Source organism: Cherax quadricarinatus, chromosome 30 (assembly GCF_038502225.1).
Source record: "Cherax quadricarinatus isolate ZL_2023a chromosome 30, ASM3850222v1, whole genome shotgun sequence".
Classification (NCBI taxonomy): Eukaryota; Metazoa; Arthropoda; class Malacostraca; order Decapoda; family Parastacidae; genus Cherax; species Cherax quadricarinatus.
In genome coordinates, this window is record NC_091321.1 from 912,305 (window position 1) to 933,179 (window position 20,875).

Genomic DNA, 20,875 nt, shown 5'->3' on the forward strand with positions numbered 1-20,875 from the left:
TATTGGTAACTAGTGTCATCTTTCTCAGTCACGTCTACTTCACGATGATCCCATATCAAGTTACCCCAATCAACACTAGTCATATTACCCGCCCCCCCCCCAGTCAATACTATTCATATTACCCCAGTCAACACTAGTCATGTTACCTCAGTCAACACTAGTCATATTACCCCAGTCAACACTAGTCATGTTACCTCCCAGTTAACACTACTAGTCATGTTACCCATTAGACAACACTAGTCATGTTACCCAATAGTCAACACTAGTCATGTTACCCCAGTCAACACTAGTTATGTTACCCCCAAGTCAACACTAGTCATGTTATCTCAGTCAACACTAGTCATATTACCCCAGTCAACAATAGTCATATTACAACAGGCAACACTAGTCATGTTACCTCCCAGTTAACACTACTAGTCATGTTGCCCATTAGACAACACTAGTCATGTTACCCAATAGTCAACACTAGTCATGTTACCCCAGTCAACACTAGTTATGTTACCCCCAAATCAACACTAGTCATGTTATCTCAGTCAACACTAGTCATATTACCCCAGTCAACAATAGTCATATTACAACAGGCAACACTAGTCATGTTTACCCCCAGTCAACACTACTCATGTTACCCAAGAGTCAACACTAGTCATGTTATCCCCCAGTCAACATTAGTCATGTTACCCCAGTCAACACTACTCATGTTACCCCAGTCAACACTAGTCATGTTATCCCCCAGTCAACATTAGTCATGTTACTCCAGTCAACACTAGTCATGCTACCCTCCAGTCAGCACTAGTCATGTTACCCAAGAGTCAACACTAGTCATGTTACCCCCAGTCAACACTAGTCATGTTACCCCAGTCAACACCAGTCATGTTACCCCCCAGTCAACACTACTCATGTTACCCAAGAGTCAACACTAGTCATGTTACCCCAGTCAACACTACCCATGTTAGGTCTCTCTACCCCATATACCTGGAGTTTACCTGGAGAGAGTTCCGGGGGTCAACGCCCCTCGGCCCGGTCTGTGACCAGGCCTCCTGGTGGATCAGAGCCTGATCAACCAGGCTGTTACTGCTGGCTGCACGCAAACCAACGTACGAGCCACAGCCCGGCTGGTCAGGAACCGACTTTAGGTGCTTGTCCAGTGCCAGCTTGAAGACTGCCAGAGGTCTGTTGGTAATCCCCTTTATGTATGCTGGGAGGCAGTTGAACAGTCTCGGGCCCCTGACACTTATTGTATGGTCTCTTAACGTGCTAGTGACACCCCTGCTTTTCATTGGGGGGATGTTGCATCGTCTGCCAAGTCTTTTGCTTTCGTAGTGAGTGATTTTCGTGTGCAAGTTCAGTACTAGTCCCTCTAGGATTTTCCAGGTGTATATAATCATGTATCTCTCCCGCCTGCGTTCCAGGGAATACAGGTTTAGGAACCTCAAGCGCTCCCAGTAATTGAGGTGTTTTATCTCCGTTATGCGCGCCGTGAAGGTTCTCTGTACATTTTCTAGGTCAGCAATTTCACCTGCCTTGAAAGGTGCTGTTAGTGTGCAGCAATATTCCAGCCTAGATAGAACAAGTGACCTGAAGAGTGTCATCATGGGCTTGGCCTCCCTAGTTTTGAAGGTTCTCATTATCCATCCTGTCATTTTTCTAGCAGATGCGATTGATACAATGTTATGGTCCTTGAAGGTGAGATCCTCCGACATGATCACTCCCAGGTCTTTGACGTTGGTGTTTCGCTCTATTTTGTGGCCAGAATTTGTTTTGTACTCTGATGAAGATTTAATTTCCTCGTGTTTACCATATCTGAGTAATTGAAATTTCTCATCGTTGAACTTCATATTGTTTTCTGCAGCCCACTGAAAGATTTGGTTGATGTCCGCCTGGAGCCTTGCAGTGTCTGCAATGGAAGACACTGTCATGCAGATTTGGGTGTAATCTGCAAAGGAAGACACGGTGCTGTGGCTGACATCCTTGTCTATGTCGGATATGAGGATGAGGAACAAGATGGGAGCGAGTACTGTGCCTTGTGGAACAGAGCTTTTCACCGTAGCTGCCTCGGACTTTACTCTGTTGACGACTACTCTCTGTGTTCTGTTAGTGAGGAAATTATAGATCCATCGACCGACTTTTCCTGTTATTCCTTTAGCACGCATTTTGTGCGCTATTACGCCATGGTCACACTTGTCGAAGGCTTTTGCAAAGTCTGTATATATTACATCTGCATTCTTTTTGTCTTCTAGTGCATCTAGGACCTTGTCGTAGTGATCCAATAGTTGAGACAGACAGGAGCGATCTGTTCTAAACCCATGTTGCCCCGGGTTGTGTAACTGATGGGTTTCTAGATGGGTGGTGATCTTGCTTCTTAGGACCCTTTCAAAGATTTTTATGATATGGGATGTTAGTGCTATCGGTCTGTAGTTCTTTGCTGTTGCTTTACTGCCCCCTTTGTGGAGTGGGGCTATGTCTGTTGTTTTTAGTAACTGTGGGACGACCCCCGTGTCCATGCTCCCTCTCCATAGGATGGAAAAGGCTCGTGATAGGGGCTTCTTGCAGTTCTTGATGAACACGGAGTTCCATGAGTCTGGCCCTGGGGCAGAGTGCATGGACATGTCATTTATCGCCTGTTCGAAGTCATTTGGCGTCAGGATAACATCGGATAGGCTTGTGTTAACCAATTCTGTGGCTCTCTCATAAAAAAATCATTTTGATCTTCGACTCTCAGTCTGGTTAGCGGCTTGCTAAAAACTGAGTCATACTGGGACTTGAGTAGCTCATTCATTTCCTTGCTGTCATCTGTGTAGGACCCATCTTGTTTAAGTAGGGGCCCAATACTGGACGTTGTTCTCGACTTTGATTTGGCATAGGAGAAGAAATACTTTGGGTTTCTTTCGATTTCATTTATGGCTTTTAGTTCTTCCCAGGATTCCTGACTCCTATAAGATTCCTTTAGCTTAAGTTCGATGCTTGCTATTTCTCTGACCAGTGTCTCCCTACGCATTTCGGATATATTGACCTCTTTTAGCCGCTCTGTTATTCTTTTCCGTCGCCTGTAAAGGGAGCGCCTGTCTCTTTCTATTTTACATCAACTCCTCCTTTTTCTTAGAGGAATAAGCCTTGTGCATACATCGAGTGCCACCAAGTTAATCTGTTCTAGGCATAAGTTTGGGTCTGTGTTGCTTAGTATATCTTCCCAGCTTATATCGGTTAGGACTTAGTTTACTTGGTCCCACTTTATGTTTTTGTTATTGAAGTTGAATTTGGTGAATGCTCCCTCGTGACTAGTCTCATTATGTTGGTCTGGGGCTCCGCGCATACATGTCTGAACCTCAATTATGTTGTGATCTGAGTATATTGTTTTTGATATGGTGACATTTCTTATCAGATCATCATTGTTAGTGAAGATGAGGTCTAGTGTATTCTCCAGTCTAGTAGGCTCTATTATTTGCTGGTTTAAATTGAATTTTGTGCAGAGATTTAAAAGCTCGTGTGAGTGTGAGTTTTCATCAGAGCTGCCTCCTGGTGTTATTACTGCAACAATATTATTTGCTATATTCCTCCATTTTAGGTGCCTTAAGTTGAAATTCCCCAGGAGCAAGATGTTGGGTGCAGGAGCTGGAAGATTTTCCAGACAGTGGTCAACTTTTAACAGCTGTTCCTGGAATTGCTGGGATGTTGCATCCGGAGGCTTGTAGACTACCACAATGACTAGGTTTTGGTTCTCGACCTTTACTGCTAAAACTTCCACTACATCATTTGAGGCATTAAGCAGTTCTGTGCAAACAAGTGACTCTGCAATGTACAGGCCAACCCCTCCCCCCCTTTTGCCTGTTCACTCTGTCACATCTGTATAGGTTGTAACCTGGGATCCATATTTCGTTGTCCAAGTGATCCTTTATGTGGGTCTCAGTGAAAGCCGCGAACATTGCCTTCGCCTCTGCAAGCTTGATTATTAATGCGGTATTTACGTGAATTTTTAACATTCAGCTATTTACGATCCTTTTTTCCCCATCTCTCCCTTGACCCTACCATGATTATTATGGAACCACTGACATGACAGAACCAGTTCAGAACCTTGACTGGTTCTGCTGCAGTTTGTTAAGAACAATAATCCTGAACTGCCTCCAACAAGTCTCTGGATGTTTAGTTAATATTTATGTTAATTTGGCTGAAATTGAAGTACCATAATAAATCATATATTTATAATTAATTGCCTTCTTAATTTCGTCCTGTAGAGGTTCACAACACTGGATGAAGTGGATTACAACACTGGATTACCTGGGGATTACCTGGAGAGTTCTGGGGGTTAACGCCCCCGCAGCCCGGTCTGCGACCAGGCCTCATGGTGGATCAGAGCCTGATCAACCAGGTTGTTACTGCTGGCTGCACGCAAACCAACGTACGAGCCACAGCCCGGCTGGTCAGGAACTGACTTTAGGTGCTTGTCCAGTGCCAGCTTGAAGACTGCCAGGGGTCTATTGGTAATCCCCCTTATGTATGCTGGGAGGCAGTTGAACAGTCTCGGGCCCCTGACACTTATTGTATGGTCTCTTAACGTGCTAGTGACACCCCTGCTTTTCATTGGGGGATGTTGCATCGTCTGCCGAGTCTTTTGTTTTCGTTGTGAGTGATTTTCGTGTGCAAGTTCGGTACTAATCCCTCTAGGATTTTCCAGGTGTATATAATCATGTATCTCTCCCGCCTGCGTTCCAGGGAATACAGGTTTAGGAACCTCAAGCGCTCCCAGTAATTGAGGTGTTTTATCTCCGTTATGCGCGCCGTGAAGGTTCTCTCTACGTTTTCTAGGTCAGCAATTTCACCTGCCTTGAAAGGTGCTGTTAGTGTGCAGCAATATTCCAGCCTAGATAAAATGGATGACAACACTGGATAAAGTGGATGACAACACTGGATAAAGTGGATTGCAACACTGGATAAAGTGGATGACAACACTGGATAAAGTGGATGACAACACTGGATAAATTGGATGACAACACTGGATAAAGTGGATGACAACACTGGATAAAGTGGATGACAACACTGGATAAAGTGGATGACAACACTGGATAAAGTGGATGACAACACTGGATAAAGTGGATTACAACACTAGGTAAAGTGAATTACAACACTGGATAAAGTGAATTACAACACTGGATAAAGTGAATTACAACACTGAAAAAGTGGATTACAACACTGAAAAAAGGTGAATTACAACACTGAAAAAGTAGATTACAACACGGAAAAATGGATTACAACACTGGATAAAGTGGATTACAACACTGGGTGAAGTGAATTACAACACTGAAAAAGTGGATTACAACACTGAAAAAGTGGATTACAACACTGAAAAAAATGGATTACAACACTGGATAAAGTGGATTACAACACTGAAAAAAGTGAATTACAACACTGAAAAAGTGGATTACAACATTGAAAAAAATGAATTACAACACTGGATAAAGTGGATTACAACACTGCATAAAGTGGATTACAACACTGGGTAAAGTGAATTACAACACTGGAAAAAGTGGATTACAACACTGAAAAAGTGGATTACAACACTGAAAAGGTGAATTACAACACTGAAAAGTGTATTACAACACTGGATAAAGTGGATTACAACACTGGATAAAGTGGATGACAACACTGGATAAAGTGGATTACAACACTGGATAAAGTGGATTACAACACTGGATAAAGTGGATTACAACACTGGATAAGTTCACAATACTAAAATGGTGTATTACAATGCTAGATAAAGTGAATTCCTAACATGGCTGACTACACTAAATAAAGTGGCTAATAAGAGTAAATAAAGTGAATGGCAGAACTAAATAACGCTGCTGGCAACGCTTAATAAAATGTCTGGTAACACTAAATAAAGTAACTGGTGACACTAAATAAAGTAACTGGTGACACTAAATAAAGTGTCTGGTAACACTAAATAAAGTAACTGGTGACACTAAATAAAGTAACTGGTGACACTAAATAAAGTAACTGGTGACACTAAATAAAATGTCTTGTAACACTAAATAAAGTAACTGGTGACACTAGATAAAGTAATTGGTGACACTAAATAAAGTAACTGGTGACACTAAATAAAGTGTCTGGTAACACTAAAGTGACAGGTGACACTAAACAAAGTGTCTGGTAACACTAAATAAAGTGTCTGGTAATACTAAATAAAGTGTCTGGCAACACTAAAGTGACTGGTGACACTAAATAAAGCGTCTGGTAACACTAAATAAAGTGTCTGGTAACACTAAATAAAGTGTCTGGTAACACTAAAGTGACTGGTGACACTAAATAAAGTGTCTGGCAACACTAAAGTGACTGGTGACACTAAATAAAGTGTCTGGTAACACTAAATAAAGTGTCTGGTAACACTAAATAAAGTGTCTGGTAACACTAAAGTGACTGGTAACACTAAATAAAGTAACTGGTGACACTAAATAAAGTAACTGGTGACACTAAATAAAGTGTCTGGTAATACTAAAGTGACAGGTGACACTAAATAAAGTGTCTGGCAACACTAAAGTGACTGGTGACACTAAATAAAGTGTCTGGCAACACTAAAGTGACTGGTGACACTAAATAAAGCGTCTGGTAACACTAAATAAAGCGTCTGGTATCACTAAATAAAGCGTCTGGTAACACTAAATAAAGTGTCTGGTAATACTAAATAAAGTAACTGGTGACACTAAGTAAAGTGTCTGGTAACACTAAATAAAGTAACTGGTGACACTAAGTAAAGTGTCTGGTAACACTAAATAAAGTGACTGGTAACACTAAATAAAGTGTCTGGCAACACTAAAGTGACTGGTGACACTAAAGTGACTGGTGACACTAAATAAAGTGTCTGGTAACACTAAATAAAGTAACTGGTGACACTAAGTAAAGTGTCTGGTAACACTAAATAAAGTGACTGGTAACACTAAATAAAGTGTCTGGCAACACTAAAGTGACTGGTGACACTAAATAAAGTGTCTGGCAACACTAAAGTGACTGGTGACACTAAATAAAGTGTCTCGCAATACTAAATAAAGTGTCTGGTAACACTAAATAAAGTGTCTGGTAACACTATATAAAGTGTCTGGTAATACTAAATAAAGTGTCTGGTAACACTAAATAAAGTGTCTGGTAACACTAAATTAAGTGTCTGGTAATACTAAATAAAGTGTCTGGCAACACTAAAGTGACTGTTGACACTAAATAAAGAGTCTGGTAACACTAAATAAAGTGTCTGGTAACACTAAATAAAGTGACTGGTAACACTAAATAAAGTGACTGGTAACACTAAATAAAGTGTCTGGTAACACTAAATAAAGTGACTGGTAACACTAAATAAAGTGTCTGGTAACACTAAATAAAGTGACTGGTAACACTAAATAAAGTGTCTGGTAACACTAAATAAAGTGTCTGGTAACACTAAATAAAGTGTCTGGTAACACTAAATAAAGTGTCTGGTAACACTAAATAAAGTGACTGGTGACACTAAATAAAGTGTCTGGTAACACTAAATAAAGTGTCTGGTAACACTAAAGTGACTGGTGACACTAAATAAAGTGTCTGGTAACACTAAATAAAGTGTCTGGTAACACTAAAGTGACTTGTGACACTAAATAAAGTGTCTGGTGACACTAAAGTGACTGGTGACACTAAATAAAGTGTCTGGTAACACTAAAGTGACTGGTGACACTAAATAAAGTGTCTGGTGACACTAAAGTGACTGGTAACACTAAATAAAGTGTCTGGTAACACTAAAGTGACTGGTGACACTAAATAAAGTGTCTGGTGACACTAAATAAAGTGACTGGTGACACTAAAGTGACTGGTGACACTAAATAAAGTGTCTGGTAACACTAAAGTGACTGGTGACACTAAATAAAGTGTCTGGTAACACTAAATAAAGTGTCTGGTAACACTAAATAAAGTGACTGGTGACACTAATTAAAGTGTCTGGTAACACTAAATAAAGTGTCTGGTAACACTAAAGTGACTGGTGACACTAAATAAAGTGTCTGGTAACACTAAATAAAGTGTCTGGTAACACTAAAGTGACTGGTGACACTAAATAAAGTGACTGGTGACACTAAATAAAGTGACTGGTGACACTAAATAAAGTGACTGGTGACACTAAATAAAGTGTCTGGTAACACTAAAGTGACTGGTGACACTAAATAAAGTGTCTGGTAACACTAAATAAAGTAACTGGTGACACTAAATAAAGTGTCTGGTAACACTAAATAAAGTGACTGGTGACACTAAATAAAGTGTCTGGTAACACTAAATAAAGTAACTGGTGACACTAAATAAAGTGTCTGGTAACACTAAATAAAGTGACTGGTGACACTAAATAAAGTGTCTGGTAACATTAAAGTGACTGGTGACACTAAATAAAGTGTCTGGTAACACTAAAGTGACAGGTGACACTAAACAAAGTGTCTGGTAACACTAAATAAAGTGTCTGGTAATACTAAATAAAGTGTCTGGCAACACTAAAGTGACTGGTGACACTAAATAAAGCGTCTGGTAACACTAAATAAAGTGTCTGGTAACACTAAATAAAGTGTCTGGTAACACTAAAGTGACTGGTGACACTAAATAAAGTGTCTGGCAACACTAAAGTGACTGGTGACACTAAATAAAGTGTCTGGTAACACTAAATAAAGTGTCTGGTAACACTAAATAAAGTGTCTGGTAACACTAAAGTGACTGGTAACACTAAATAAAGTAACTGGTGACACTAAATAAAGTAACTGGTGACACTAAATAAAGTGTCTGGTAATACTAAAGTGACAGGTGACACTAAATAAAGTGTCTGGCAACACTAAAGTGACTGGTGACACTAAATAAAGTGTCTGGCAACACTAAAGTGACTGGTGACACTAAATAAAGCGTCTGGTAACACTAAATAAAGCGTCTGGTATCACTAAATAAAGCGTCTGGTAACACTAAATAAAGTGTCTGGTAATACTAAATAAAGTAACTGGTGACACTAAGTAAAGTGTCTGGTAACACTAAATAAAGTAACTGGTGACACTAAGTAAAGTGTCTGGTAACACTAAATAAAGTGACTGGTAACACTAAATAAAGTGTCTGGCAACACTAAAGTGACTGGTGACACTAAAGTGACTGGTGACACTAAATAAAGTGTCTGGTAACACTAAATAAAGTAACTGGTGACACTAAGTAAAGTGTCTGGTAACACTAAATAAAGTGACTGGTAACACTAAATAAAGTGTCTGGCAACACTAAAGTGACTGGTGACACTAAATAAAGTGTCTGGCAACACTAAAGTGACTGGTGACACTAAATAAAGTGTCTGGCAATACTAAATAAAGTGTCTGGTAACACTAAATAAAGTGTCTGGTAACACTATATAAAGTGTCTGGTAATACTAAATAAAGTGTCTGGTAACACTAAATAAAGTGTCTGGTAACACTAAATTAAGTGTCTGGTAATACTAAATAAAGTGTCTGGCAACACTAAAGTGACTGTTGACACTAAATAAAGAGTCTGGTAACACTAAATAAAGTGTCTGGTAACACTAAATAAAGTGACTGGTAACACTAAATAAAGTGACTGGTAACACTAAATAAAGTGTCTGGTAACACTAAATAAAGTGACTGGTAACACTAAATAAAGTGTCTGGTAACACTAAATAAAGTGACTGGTAACACTAAATAAAGTGTCTGGTAACACTAAATAAAGTGTCTGGTAACACTAAATAAAGTGTCTGGTAACACTAAATAAAGTGTCTGGTAACACTAAATAAAGTGACTGGTGACACTAAATAAAGTGTCTGGTAACACTAAATAAAGTGTCTGGTAACACTAAAGTGACTGGTGACACTAAATAAAGTGTCTGGTAACACTAAATAAAGTGTCTGGTAACACTAAAGTGACTGGTGACACTAAATAAAGTGTCTGGTGACACTAAAGTGACTGGTGACACTAAATAAAGTGTCTGGTAACACTAAAGTGACTGGTGACACTAAATAAAGTGTCTGGTGACACTAAAGTGACTGGTAACACTAAATAAAGTGTCTGGTAACACTAAAGTGACTGGTGACACTAAATAAAGTGTCTGGTGACACTAAATAAAGTGACTGGTGACACTAAAGTGACTGGTGACACTAAATAAAGTGTCTGGTAACACTAAAGTGACTGGTGACACTAAATAAAGTGTCTGGTAACACTAAATAAAGTGTCTGGTAACACTAAATAAAGTGACTGGTGACACTAATTAAAGTGTCTGGTAACACTAAATAAAGTGTCTGGTAACACTAAAGTGACTGGTGACACTAAATAAAGTGTCTGGTAACACTAAATAAAGTGTCTGGTAACACTAAAGTGACTGGTGACACTAAATAAAGTGACTGGTGACACTAAATAAAGTGACTGGTGACACTAAATAAAGTGACTGGTGACACTAAATAAAGTGTCTGGTAACACTAAAGTGACTGGTGACACTAAATAAAGTGTCTGGTAACACTAAATAAAGTAACTGGTGACACTAAATAAAGTGTCTGGTAACACTAAATAAAGTGACTGGTGACACTAAATAAAGTGTCTGGTAACACTAAATAAAGTAACTGGTGACACTAAATAAAGTGTCTGGTAACACTAAATAAAGTGACTGGTGACACTAAATAAAGTGTCTGGTAACATTAAAGTGACTGGTGACACTAAATAAAGTGTCTGGTAACACTAAAGTGACTGGTGACACTAAATAAAGTGACTGGTGACACTAAATAAAGTGACTGGTGACACTAAATAAAGTGTCTGGTAGCACTAAAGTGACTGGTAACACTAAATAAAGTGACTGTTGACACTAAATAAAGTGTCTGGTAACACTAAAGTGACTGGTGACACTAAATAAAGTGACTGGTAACACTAAATAAAGTGTCTGGTAACACTAAAGTGACTGGTGACACTAAATAAAGTGTCTGGTAATACTAAATAAAGTGAGTGGTGACACTAAATAAAGTGACTGGTAACACTAAATAAAGTAACTGGTGACACTAAATAAAGTGTCTGGTAACACTAAAGTGTCTGGTAACACTAAATAAAGTGACTGGTAACACTAAAGTGACTGTTGACACTAAATAAAGTGTCTGGTAACACTAAATAAAGTGTCTGGTAACACTAAAGTGACTGGTGACACTAAATAAAGTGACTGGTAACACTAAATAAAGTAACTGGTGACACTAAATAAAGTGTCTGGTAACACTAAATAAAGTGACTGGTGACACTAAATAAAGTGACTGCTAACACTAAATAAAGTAACTGGTGACACTAAATAAAGTGTCTGGTAACACTAAATAAAGTGACTGGTGACACTAAATAAAGTGTCTGGTAACACTAAATAAAGTGTCTGGTAATACTAAATAAAGTGTCTGGTAACACTAAATGAAGTGTCTTGTAACACTAAATAAAGTAACTGGTGACACTAAATAAAGTGTCTGGTAATACTAAATAAAGTGTCTGGTAACACTAAATAAAGTAACTGGTGACACTAAATAAAGTGTCTGGTAATACTAAATAAAGTGTCTGGTAACACTAAAGTGACTGGTGACACTAAATAAAGTGACTGGTAACAATAAGTAGAGTGGCTGGTAATACACACTCACACACCAGGAGCTGTGGCTCGACCCATGCAACCACAAACACATGAGTACACACACAGTGCATAAAGGCCCTTTTGAATCGTAGCTCCCATACAAGCAATACAAGACAGACATACACGGAGCCTGTATATCAATCATACAGACATACACCTCTGGACATATGGCGCTTAATACACCTTACACACACTATACCTCATCATCCACCTGACTAGTTATAGAATAATCAGTGCTGTAGTCTTAAAATACGTCTGTTTAGTCTTACTAACCACAAAATGTAGACTGTAGATGGGTAACTAGAGTCTGGAAGACAAGACAATAATTTATGGACGAAAATACAACATTAGAACCTTGCAACTTGTTAATAATGCTAAAGATAATCACCTGGAAAACACCCACTCTCCCCTCAGCATCCACTCTCCCCTCAGCATCCACTGTCACCTCAGCATCCACTGTCACCTCAGCATCCACTGTCACCTCAGCATCCACTGTCACCTCAGCATCCACTGTCACCTCAGCATCCACTGTCACCTCAGCATCCACTGTCCCCTCAGCATCCACTGTCCCCTCATCATCCACTGTCACCTCAGCATCCACTGTCACCTCAGCATCCACTGTCACCTCAGCATCCACTGTCCCCTCAGCATCCACTGTCACCTCAGCATCCACTGTCACCTCAGCATCCACTGTCACCTCAGCATCCACTGTCCCCTCATCATCCACTGTCACCTCAGCATCCACTGTCACCTCAGCATCCACTGTCACCTCAGCATCCACTGTCCCCTCAGCATCCACTGTCACCTCAGCATCCACTGTCACCTCAGCATCCACTGTCACCTCAGCATCCACTGTCACCTCAGCATCCACTGTCACCTCAGCATCCACTGTCACCTCAGCATCCACTGTCACCTCAGCATCCACTCTTACCACAGCATCCACTCTCTCACCTCAGTATCCACTCTTTCACCTCAGCATCCACTCTCTCACTTCTGCATCCACGAGCACAGGATCCGAACTGTTTACACAATTCTACACATGACAATATTCACTGAACACTTACCCCCTTCCTTTCCAGCAGGTCTTCAATTTCTAGCGCCTTGTAGACCTGTTCTCTGTACTCCTCTGCCTGCTCCTTCTTTATCTTGGCGCGCTCGTAGTTTTCTGTGTCTATTGCATGTCTTTTCTCGATCTCGTACTTGCCCAGCCGTTCCCCGGCCGTGCGTAGTTGACTCACTGCCGCCGCCAGTTTATTGGCGTACTCGTAGCGCTTCTCTGGGCGGGGCGACGCGCAGAAAACGAACCATCGTAGAAAGTGGGAGTCGGTAAGAGAGAGAATGAGAGAAAACGGGCAGAATTTCTTTTTTTTTATGTGCGAAATCTTGACATATAGATGGTAGAGAAACATAAAATAATGAAGATGAAAGTAAATTAGTGAAATGTGCGTCGTTATTTCATTGTCCAATGCACACACACACGCACACACACACACACACACACACACACACACACACACACACACACACACACACACACACACACACACACACACACACACACACACACACACACACTAGCCTAACAAGTGTAAACATCATTTGAGGTCAAATTTTTGAGATAAGAAATTCAAGCGTGTCTTTTTTTATAACATCAGATGTGTATAAATCTCATTATTCTGGACTTTAGAGGAAGTGCTTGAGTGGAATATAAATTAGTAACTAGTGATATGGTCCTCAGACAAATAGAGAAACTAAAACCTAACAAATCCCCAGGCCCTGATGAACTGTTGGCAAGGGTGTTAAAGGAATGTAAAGAGGAACTTAGCATACCTTTGGCTAATCTTTTTAACATATCACTACAAACTGGCATAGTGCCTGATAAGTGGAAAATGGCAAATGTAATACCTCTTTACAAGGCAGGTGACAGGTCCTTAGCTTCGAACTATGGACCAATAAGCCTTACCTCCATAGTGGGAAAATTTATGGAATCAATAATTGCCGAAGCAATTCGTAGCCATCTCGAGAGGCATAAATTGATTAATGAATCTTAGCACGGTTTTACAAAGGGGCGTTCCTGTCTTACGAAATTACTTTCTTTACTAAGGTATTTGAGGAGGTAGATCATGGTACTGAATATGATATTGCGTATATGGGCTTCAGTAAGACTTTCGATAGAGTTCCACATCAGAGGCTATTGAGGAAACTTAAGGCACACGGAATAGGAGAATTTTTTTCTTGGGTTGATGCATAGTTAACAAATAGGCAGCAGAGAGTTTGCATAAATGGGGAGAAATCAGAATGAGGGGACGTCACAAGCTGTGTTCCACAGGGGTCAGTGTTGGGCCCCTTGTTGTTCACAGTCTACATAAGCGACATAGATGAGGAAATAAATAGCGACATATGCAAATTTGCTAATGACACCAAAATAGGCCATCCAATTCATTGTAATGATGACACTAGAGCACTCCAGGATGATTTGAATAGACTGGTGCAATGGTCGGAGAAGTGGCAGATGCAGTTTAATATAGACAAATGCAAAGTTCTAAATATTTGACAGGAAAATAACCATGCCATATATAAACTAAATAATGTAGATCTAAATATTACGGATTGCGAAAAGGATTTAGGAGTTCTGGTTAGCAGTAATCTAAAACCAAGACAACAGGGCATTAGTGTTCGCAATAAAGCTAACAGAATCCTTGGCTTCATATCAAGAAGTATAAATAACAGAAGTCCTCAGGTTGTTCTTCAACTCTATATATCTTTGGTTAGGCCTCATTTAGATTATGCTGCTCAGTTCTGGTCACCGTATTACAGAATGGATATAAATGCACTGGAAAACGTACAAAGGAGGATGACAAAGTTGATCCCATGTATCAGAAATCTTCCCTATGAGGATAGACTAGACTGAGGCCCTGAATCTGCACTCTCTAGAAAGGCATAGAAATAGGGGGGAATTAATAAAGGGGATGTAAATAGCATGCTAAAAATATCCAACATAGACAAGACTCGCAGCAATGGCTTTAAACTGGAAAAATTCCGATTCAGGAAGGATATAGGAAAGCACTGGTTTGGAAGTTATGGATGAGTGGAACAAACTCCCGAGTACCGTCATAGAAGCTAAGACGTTGTGTAGTTTTAAAAATAGGTTGGATAAATACATGAGTGAGTGTGAGTGGGTTTGAGTTGGAAATGACTAGCTTGTGCTACTAGGTCGGAGGCAGTGCTCCTCCCTTAAGTGACGTGTCTGACCTCACTAGGTCAAGACATTGGCTTAAGCCAGTGAGTGAATTGGACCTGCCTCGCATAGGCCAGTAGGCCTGTTGCAGTGTTCCTTCTTTCTTATGTTCTTATGTTTTAGGTATTAAAGTATTCTTGACTGGTGGTGAACAATTACGCGCAGCCTTAATGACCTTCAGTCAAGTTGATAGGCTCTAAAGCCAATTAAACAAATTACTAGGCAATTCCGGGTGAGGAACCTAGACGGTTGTTTACCAGCTTAAAAAGAGACAGGTATAACATGTGTTACTGCTGCTATGTATCTATGTTCAGTAGTTGATGAATAAAACACATGTGCAGCACTTGGGATTCTTTATATTGCACATCTGTCTTATTCGTCAATACCTGTGCAACGTCGGTTAACTTCATTAAAGAAACGTTTCGCCCTCAGGGATCCTTATCAGTCCAGTATGGAAACAAAAAAGAGTGATGTGTATAGTAGCGCAGATGTCAGCTGTAGCGCAGGTTAGGTTAGGTTAGGTAAGGTTCGTCAGGAAACAGGACAAATGTTTCCTGACGCGGGTCTTAGTCAGATGATGACTCGCCTTTGGAGCTTTTGGTCATCTGACCGAGGCCTTCCGCTGGCTTACCGGTCCACCCCTTTAAAAATTATGGTCATTTATAACCAGTCTGTCTATATACCTTAATGTGTAGCGCAGGTGAGCTGCTATAAGCGGTGAGTGATGTCACCTGTTAACTGTGTTCTGATGGCCATAAATCAAGTTAGATAAAACTCTGGAGACAATGAAATCAACTGTGTTGCCATGACCAATAACCACAGACTCTAGGCAGCGACGTCTCCGCAGTCTCTCTTTCTTGATGTTAAGCTCAGCGTCATTCGACTTCATTAAGTGGTTGTGGCTGTTTATATAAACAATAAAAGCATTATTTACATAGCTATGATGCGCTGAATATATCTTCTTCACAATGCCTAAGAGGTTAAAAATCTGCCACCTGACACCGAGACGCAACGCGGTTAAGTGAGAAGTTTGAAGACAGATTTCCCTTCCGTGATGTGCTCCTACTTGGGTTTTTGCATTAAACTGTTCTTCAGGGTGTATCGTAAACCAATGAATAAAAGCGATTTAATATACTTTCACCCGAACCATAACAACAAGAGGTTGCGTTAGGTAAGTTTCGTCAGGAACTGGGACAAGTGTTTCCTGACGCCGGTATTAGTCATATGATGACCCGTAGCTGGAGCATGTGATCATTTGACCGAGGCCTTCCGCTGGCTTACCCGTCCACCCCTTTAAAAATTGATATACACTTAACAAGAGAAAACGAGGAGTTGTCAGTGGATTCAAGCTGAGGGTGAACAATGTCTGCAGCACTGAGTACCTGCAAGATATTTTTACAAGATTATGTCCCTGAAGTGGCTAGTTTATTGTGCACCCATAAATATCCTGTGGACGGTAGGGTGAGAGGATATTGCGGATCTCTTCTGTTCCATTAACCTAACTGTGCCTTTAGTTCCTTATAATTCTTCACCAGTTGAGATACAAATGGATGCTCGATGTTTGGAGAACTGGTTTTAACACCAAGATTTTCATCCATTACCAAACGGAGAATCCTGTCCAGAACGTGATGCTGACAATTGATAAATTAAAATTTGCTAATCCCTTTGTCTGAGAACATTCGTTGCTGTTTAACAACAACTGCATTCTTTTTCCCTGTGTTAACGTTAGGCTATACCTGTAAATATATTGTCAGACAAGCGGTGCTCACTGATACACTCCTCTGTGAAATATAATGAGAAAATGACAACAGGAGCAGACGCCAGTATATACAGTTGCCAATTAGTAATTTTCTGAGTTGCTACTTATGATTAGTAACGTAAATATATGATGATTAATATTGTTCGTTAATTTGAGTTGCCAATTAGTACTTTCACGACCCTCGAGAAACTGTAGCCAAACAGATTATGTGTTCGATGTTTCTAATCTTATATCATGTCTAAGACAACAATTTAAATTTTCTCTGACATACATCGCCACTCCACTACCCTTCCTGTTGCCCCTATCAGTGTGGAATAGTTTATAACCCTGTATATTGCATTCAGAAGGCATTTCTCTATCTTTCAGGTTGAACCAGGTCTCTGTTATACCAACAATATCTATATTATCTACACTTGCAAGTAATCTTAGCTCATCTATCTTATTTTTTAGACTCCTACTATTTGTATAGTAAACCTTAAGGGAGCTAGTCACTCTCTTCCCTTTATTGTCTCTCTTTGTTTGTTGATAAATGGATTTGCCTTTATTAGCAACTTTATTTTGAAAATTGTCTTTTAAACATATCCCTGAGGTATCCTGGTAATATCTACTGTTTTCAGCTCTAATGCTGCAGCCTGAGTGTTTCCCACAAACACCCATACCTCTATAATCTATCAGTTTAAAGTCCTACACAAGTCATCAATTACCCCCTCAATCGAATTGGATAATGTAACCACTCCAGCCCTAGAGAGATGAACTCCATCCCTTCCATACATATCACGTTTGCCATAGAAGTTGTCCCAGTTACCAATGAATGGGACTGCAAGTTACTTGCAGTACCTGTCCAGCCAGCAATTTATACTAATTGCCCTAGACATCCATTCATTGCCCACTCCCTTTCTAGGCAAGATGCTACATATGACTGGGATCCCTCCCTTAGACCTGACTACTTCTATGGCTGACCTGTGTTTATCCAGCACCTCCTGTCTCCTGCCCTTCCCAGTATTATTACCCCCAGCACTAAGACAGATAATGGGCTTGTTCCCATTACCTGACATAATATTATCCAACCTGCTATGTCACCAACACTACCTCCTGGGAGGCACACTCTCTGTCTGACCTTTCTATCTCTGTTAGGAAAAGCATGGTCCACATATCTTACCTGAGAATCTCCTACAATCAGAATATTCTTACCTTAATTAGCAGGGGGAATCAGTGGTACCTTCAACCTCACTAACCACTGAAGCACACTCGTCCTGGAGAACAGAGAATCGATTTCCTACCTTCACATCTTCTCTATTAACTCTCCTTTTCTTCCTTCTTCCTGAACTGTGAACCACTTGCCACTTAAAGTGGCTGCCACTCTCAGTGCTGGTGACCATTTCCTCCTTACCAGCTAAATTCATCTCGCACTCACTCCCAAACCCATCTATGCGAAGCTTCAGCCTCCTATTTTCCTCCTGAAGAAGTAGAACCTCCTTCTTCAACACTTGAACCTGAGATTCTAAAACACTACAACAAGCCATGGTGCTTGGTAACAGCTAACGCTAACTCCCAAGAGCTTAGGCAGGTATGACCACACGTGGGGAGGTGCATGTTACACCATGTGTAGAGTGTGGGGAGGTGCATATCACACTGTGTGTAGAGTGTGGGGAGGCACTGGCCAGAGAAATAAGAAATGTAGAACCTAAGCTTAAGGAATCATACAGGAGCCAAGAAACACAGGAAGAACTTAAAGCCATAAATGAAATTTAAAAAAAAAAATTCCAAAGCCGAATCCAGGGAAGAAACCCACATCCAGTATTGGACTCCTGCTTCAACAAGATGGGACTTACACAGATGACAGCAAATAAATGAGTGAGATACAGTGAGCCGTTAATCAGACTATGGGTCGACAATCTAAATAAATTTTTTATGACCGAGACTCAAAATTTGGTTAATTCAAGAATTTCTGATATAATCCTAATACCCCAAGACTTCGAAAAAGCAAAAAATGACATGCCCATTCACTCTTCCCCAGGCCCAGACTCGTGGAACTCCGTGGTCATCAAGAACTGCAAGAAACCCCTTTCACGTGCCTTAAATATTATATGGAGAGGGAGAATAGACACAAGAAGTCATCCCACAGTCACTAAAAGCAACAAATATAACAGCATTCCACAAGGATGGCAGTAAAGCAATTGCAGAGAATTACAGACTGATAGCACTAACGTCACACATCATAAAAATCTCTGAAAGGGTTCTAAGAAGCAAGATCGCCAACCACTTGGATTCTCATCAGTTGCACAACCCAGGACAGCATAGGTTTAGAACAGGTCGTTAATGCCTCTCACAACTACTAAATCATTATGACATGGTCTTCGATGCTCTGGAGAACAATTAAAATGTAGTTGTAGTACACGCAATCTTTGCGAAAGACTTCGATAAGTGCGATCATGGTGTAATAACACACAAAATGAGTCATAAAGGAATAACAGGAAAAATTGGTAGATGGATCTATAACTTTCTAACAAACAGAGCTCAAAGATTAATAGTAAACAGAGTAAAGTCAGAGGCGGCTACAGTGAAAAGGTCTGTTGCACAAGGTACAGTGCTTGTTCCCCTTGTTTTTCTTCGTCCTCATATCTGAGATATACATGTGCACTGTGTTCTCCTTTGCTGACAGTACCAAAATAAGTGAGAAGTGATGGATTTGAGAGGGACCTGCCCTATAAATTATTATATTTTTTCTGTTACTAGTGGACTGCGCCTCACCTTTGACAGTATATAAATCTCCATACTGTTGATTCAGCTTCACATTGTTCCAGACTATGGAGTCAAACTTTTCTCCAGGCTGAGGGACTGATCACCTCAAACCTACGTCTTCAAGGGTGATGGACTGATTACATCGTCTTTACATCTCTACTGCTTCTGCTGACTTCTCCGTACTCGACTGAAGAAGCCTACTGTGTAGACTGAACGTTTCGGAATAAAGATACCTAACTGTTACACATGTATCTTACTATACCAGAATTTACATGACAATGTCATCCATCGATAACACCGCAAATTTCCAAGCGGACATTAACCAAGTCTTTAAATGGGCATCAGAAAATAATATGAAGTTCATTGAAGACAAATTTCAATTACTCCTCTATGGAAAACTCGAGGAAATAAAACCGAGATCGGACCGTAAAACAAATTCCAACCTCACAAAAGAGAGGAAAACTAATGTGAAGGACCTGGGAGCGGTAATGTCAGAGAATCTCACTTTCAAAGATCACTCCAATGTACCTAACACATCTGCTAGGAAAATGAGACGATGGATAATGAGAACCTTCAAAACTGCGGGTGTCAAGCCAATGATGATTCTCTTCAAATTGTTTGGTTTCTCTAGGCTGGAATATTACTGTACACTAACGACCTCTTTCCAGGCAGGCGAAACAGCAGACTTGGAGAATGTACAGAGAACATTCACTGCACGAATAAGTACAATAAAGCATCTAAATTACTGGGAACGATTGAAGTCCCTTGACCTGTACTCCCTGGAACGCAGGCGAGAAAGATACATGATAATACACACTTTGAAAATCATAGAGGGACTAGTCCCAAATCTGTTCATTGAAAGCACTGCTTAAGACAGGAGAAGACTCGACAGGCGGTGCAATATCCCAGAATGAAAAGCAGGGGCGCCACGAGAATGGTAAGAGACAACAAAATAAATTTTAGGGGCCCAAGACTGTTCAACTGCCGCCCAGCATTAATAAGGGGGATTCCCAATAGACCCCTGGCTGTCTTCAAGAGGGAGCTGGACAGGCACCTAAAGTCAGTACCTGACCAGCCGGGCTGTGGTTCGTACGTCGGTGTTACGTCCGGACAGCAGTAACAGCCAGGTTGACTAGGCCATGAAGTGGAATGAGAGGAAAACTGTGCGTCGACATACATAGTACTCTCCACGAGTGCTGCTACTCTCCACAAGTGCTGCTACTCTCCACAAGTGCTGCTACTCTCCACAAGTGCTGCTACTCTCCACAAGTACTGCTACTCTCCACAAGTGCTGCTACTCTCCACAAGTGCTGCTACTCTCCACAAGTGCTGCTACTCTCCACAAGTGCTGCTACTCTCCACAAGTGCTGCTACTCTCCACAAGTGCTGCTACTCTCCACAAGTGCTGCTACTCTCCACAAGTGCTGCTACTCTCCACAAGTGCTGCTACTCTACACAAGTACTGCTACTCTCCACAAGTGCTGCTACTCTCCATAAGTGCTGCTACTCTCCACAAGTGC

At 40.6% G+C, this 20,875-nt stretch overlaps 1 protein-coding gene across 1 annotated transcript in view; it reads right to left on the reverse strand.

The window, feature by feature from the left end:
• The window catches only part of LOC128692479 (centrosomal protein of 104 kDa), a 414,264-nt gene that overhangs the window by 59,883 nt on the left and 333,506 nt on the right, over nucleotides 1-20,875 (reverse strand). The window contains exon 6 of the mRNA XM_070089824.1: nucleotides 12,681-12,892. Coding sequence (XP_069945925.1) covers nucleotides 12,681-12,892 — 212 coding nt within the window. The remainder of the gene's footprint in view (nucleotides 1-12,680; nucleotides 12,893-20,875) is intronic.